Source organism: Spinacia oleracea, chromosome 1, assembly GCF_020520425.1.
Source record: "Spinacia oleracea cultivar Varoflay chromosome 1, BTI_SOV_V1, whole genome shotgun sequence".
NCBI classification, from domain to species: domain Eukaryota; kingdom Viridiplantae; phylum Streptophyta; class Magnoliopsida; order Caryophyllales; family Amaranthaceae; genus Spinacia; species Spinacia oleracea.
This window is the reverse complement of record NC_079487.1, coordinates 62,106,480-62,110,970: the sequence shown is the minus strand read 5'-3', so window position 1 is coordinate 62,110,970 and position 4,491 is coordinate 62,106,480. Positions and strand designations below refer to the sequence as shown.

The window sequence follows — 4,491 nt, the reverse complement described above, 5'->3', positions numbered from 1 at the left end:
CTGACAAAGAACACATTGACCATCAATATTCAGATTCCAACTCAATAATCTATTCTTTTGTAGCTAGCCTGTTTTGGAGAGCAAGCCAAACAATGAAGGCACTTTTTGGACTGGCCCTGGTATTACAGATGATCCTTTTCCAATGCACTGAGGTAGCTTCAGGTTTAAGAAATTGATAAGCTTTGCAGATTCTAAACTTTCCACCATGAACAAAACTTTGAACTCCTCCAGCTTGAGCAAAAATGTTCCTCTGGTGCCAAATTTTCCTCATAGACCAAGTTAGGCCAGTAGGAACATCCATGGACCAGAAGTCTTTGCTTTTTATATAGTATTCATGCATCCACTTCACCCACATTCTGTCTTGCTTCATAGCCAAGGCCCAACAGTGTTTCAAAACAACTGCTTTATTCCAAATGGTAAGGTCTTTTAAATTCCATCCACCACAACTTTTTGGGAGGCACACATGTTCCCAAGCAACAGGAGCTTTCCTAGAGCCATTATCAGACCCAGCCCAAAGAAAGCATCTGCAAAGTCTCTGAATTTCTTTCATCACCTTTTTTGGCATAACAAATATTTGGCACCAGTAAAGTTGAATCCCACATAAGACAGACTTGATAAGTTGCAGCCTGCCTACATAGGAAAGAAGTTTAGCTGACCAGCTTTGAATTCTTGCTACAGTTTTCTCAATCAAGGGTTTACACTCAGCATAGCTCAACTTTCTTGTGGTGAGAGGAACACCTAGGTATTTGAAGGGAAAGGATCCCCTCAAGATCCCTAGATAATTAGAGAGCATCTCAGCAAAGGAATCTGACACCCCTGCAATATATACTTCACTTTTTTGCAAGTTGGCCACCAACCCAGAAGCTTCTGAGAATTTTGTGAAAGCATTAAACATTGCCATAACAGAGGGATTATCAGCTCTGGAAAACATCAAAAGGTCATCTGCAAACATCATATGTGTGATCCCTAATCTCTTACATTTAGGGTGATGCTTAAAGACAGGTCCAAGGGAGGAAAGACATCTTGAGAGATACTCCATTCCAATGGCAAAAAGAAAAGGTGACATGGGATCTCCTTGTCTGAGCCCTTTTTTAGCTTGAATTGGGGTAGAAGGAGAGCCATTAACCAGGATAGAGTAAGATACAGTATTTAAGCATTGCATTATCCACTTCACAAATTTATCAGGAAATCCCAATTCAGATATCATGTTCTGCAGAAAGGGCCATTCAATTGAGTCATAAGCCTTCTTCAGATCCACTTTGATCATACACCTAAGAGAAATGTGTTTTCTAGAGTAGCATTTTATAAGTTCAGAGGCCAGCAAAATGTTATCTGAAATGTTCCTGCCAGGTATAAAGCCAGATTGAGCTGAATCCACAACTTCACCTATCAGTCAGGATCTTTGAGATGAGCTTGTATACAACTGAACAACAGGCTATAGGCCTAAAGTCTTTAACATTGGATGCATTAGGTACTTTAGGAATAAGGGTGACAGCAGTGTTATTCACCTGTTTTAACAGTATTCCAGTTTCAAAGAACTCTTGGATGGCTGTGTACATATCATCTTTCAGAATCCCCCATGTCTTTTGAAATAAAAAGCTATTCAGACCATCTAAGACAGGTGCTTTGTTCACATCTATGCCTTTCAAAGCCTATCAATCTCTGCAGCTGTCACTGGTTTAACCAAACTGTCAGCAGCAACAGGTGAAAGTTGGTTCCCCCTCCTAACCACCTCAACATCAATACCAACAATTGATGAAGCTGCAGTACCAATCAGTGCAGTATAAAAGTTCCTGATTTCTTCTGTAATCTCTTTATTGGTACTCAGTTTCTGCCCTGCACTGTCAAACAGCTCATCAATACTATTTCTGGAATTCCTCTCCCTCATAGCACTAAAGAAGAGCTTGGAATTTGAATCACCCAGTTTGAGCCATTGTATTCTTGATTTTTGCTTAAATGCACTCTCCTGGATTAAATGGAACTTCTTTAGTTTGGAGCTCAAATCCTTTTCATCATTCTGCAGTTGGCTATCTGTGTGGTCAATAGCTATTTGACTTTGGATTAGGTTTAGGTCAACTCTAATATTTTCAATTCTCTCCTCTAATCCAGCAAATTCCTGATGATGCAAAGCTTTGAGTCCTGTTTTGATGCCTTTCAGCTTATTCCAAATTCTAAACATAGCAGTCCCTTGAATTTCAACCTGCCACCTTTCTTGCACAATTGTCAGAAAATCTTTGTGATCTGCCATGTAATTAAAAAATTTGAATGGCCTCCCTCCTTGTTTCACATTAACTTTGTATCTCATAATGAGTGGGGTGTGATCTGATAAACCAGAGTTAAGGTACTCCACTACTGAATCTGCATACTTATTGTGCCAATCAAGATTACCAAAAGCCCTATCAATTCTTGAACAAATTCTCAAATTGCCTTGCCCTTTGTTAGTCCAGGAGAAGAACTGACCAAAGGTCTTGAGTTCAGTGAGATCAGTAGAATTAATACATTCTTCAAAGTCTCTTGTTTCATTATTAGTAACAGCAGTGTCATTTACTCTATCACCTGACAGCAGAACAGCATTAAAATCTCCCATCACCAACCATGGTCCAGTGATGGTGTTCTTTAAACTACAAAGATCAGCCCATAGTGGTTTCCTGTTTTCAATGGTATGCAGCCCATAGACAGCTGTAAAGTGTGTTGAGAATAGACCATTCCTTGCAGAAATAATCCCATGAATCAGTTGTTCAGCCACATATAATGTCTGGAAAGTTAGAATGCTATGCTTCCATCCATTCCAGATTCTCCCCCTAGGAGAGAAATTATAGTTTGTCTCCCACCTCCAAGTACCCCCAAACTTCTTTTGCACCTTTGTACAATTATTCTCTTTAACTCTAGTTTCAATAAAAGCTACCAGAATCACTCTATTATTGCTTAAGTACTTCTTCAACTCTACTATCTTTGAGGGGTCATTCATTCCCCTCACATTCCAGGATGAAATATTCATGTTGCATAGATTGGCATGACCCCCATGTCATCACCTCCCTTTCCACCACCATCATCCCCACTTCCTGGCACATCTTCATGGACTTGAGCTAACCCCACACTGCTAATAACAGGTCTGGTTTCTCTATTCCTCCTAGTAACCACTCTCCACCCTTCATCATGTGTGACAGAAGGATTGATAAGAATAGGATCCTCCTGATTCACTGGCATTTGGTCATCCTGAGTCTTCTCAACATTCTCATCTTCTTTTTCCTCCACTTGCTGATTTTGAACAGTTTTCTTAGGTTGCCAAACTTGAACAATCTTCTTCTGAGTTTGACCTGCTGGCTGAAATCTAGTTGTATTTCCCTGTGTCTTCCCACATACATGCCCAACAGTTTGGCATTTAGAGCAATATGGGGGCAACCATTCATACACCACTTTCTGCATAATTGTTTTACCTAGATGATCCTGAATAGCCACAGTTTTAGGTAATTCTTTTGTCACATCAATTTCTACAAGCAACCTGGCAAATGAGATTCTCATCTGCTTTGATGTGCACTCATCAGCATATAGTGGCACACCAAGTAAGCTGCCTATTCTGCTAAGAGAATCATTCCCCCAACAGTTCAGGGGGAGATTAGGTAGTCTAACCCACACAGGTATCACCCTCAATATCTCCTCCTGGAAGTTAAAGTTTGCAGACCATGGCTTGATTACCATTGGCCTACCAAAGAATGTATAAGGTCCCTCAACCAACAAAGTGTCTCTTTCATTTCTAGTTTTAAATCGAATGACAAAGTACCCTTCATCATGTAAATAGACTTGTGGTTTAGTAACACCCCTCCATTCCTTCTCAATGTATCTAATAACAGCCCCAATAGAAGGTTTCTCTCCCACAACATACAATATCATTGCACTATCCCATTGTTTAGCCATTTTAGCAATGTCCATTCTATCCAAAACAGCTACTGGTTTACCATCAGTAATTGAAGGTGTAATGAAAGATAGAGATGTACCTTTAGAGGTAAGTGCTGCTCCAGAAAAGAGGCTAGCCCAGGGTTTCTTGGGTTCCAAGTCAACCACTGGTGGATTACCAGTCATCTCTTCCACATGCTCTGTTTCTGGGTTAGGAACTTTATTGCTCCTACCATGGGCAGCACTAGAGCTGCTAGTCAACCCCAAAGCAATATTCACACTTCTCATTACTTCTCTCATTCTAGACATCGCATCACCCTCAATCTGTTGCCCACCCTGCAATTTCTCAACTGCATCTTCGATTAATAGAGGGGTATGAACCATGGAAGCTTCGTGGGTTTGGAGGAGGGGTCTCCTAACTGAGTCATGATAAGCTTTAATGACCTCAATTAGTTCCGGCGATGATGGTCCGTTACTTGGGTGAGGGGGCACAGGTGTTCCCAGATCCAACATTCGAACTCCAAAATCGCTGGGTATGACATTACTACTTTGTTTAGCATTCATTGTTTTCATGGACTGCACAGGAGGTTGAGGAGA

At 40.7% G+C, this 4,491-nt stretch overlaps 1 protein-coding gene across 1 annotated transcript; it reads right to left on the bottom strand.

Annotated features, from left to right (window-relative positions):
• Window positions 1-1,645: 1,645 nt before the first annotated feature.
• On the bottom strand, window positions 1,646-2,998 carry LOC110805391 (uncharacterized). Its single transcript, XM_022010987.2, has one exon. The coding sequence runs from the start codon at window positions 2,996-2,998 to the stop codon at window positions 1,646-1,648; it is 1,353 nt and encodes a 450-aa protein (XP_021866679.2).
• Between the last annotated feature and the right edge of the window lie 1,493 nt (window positions 2,999-4,491).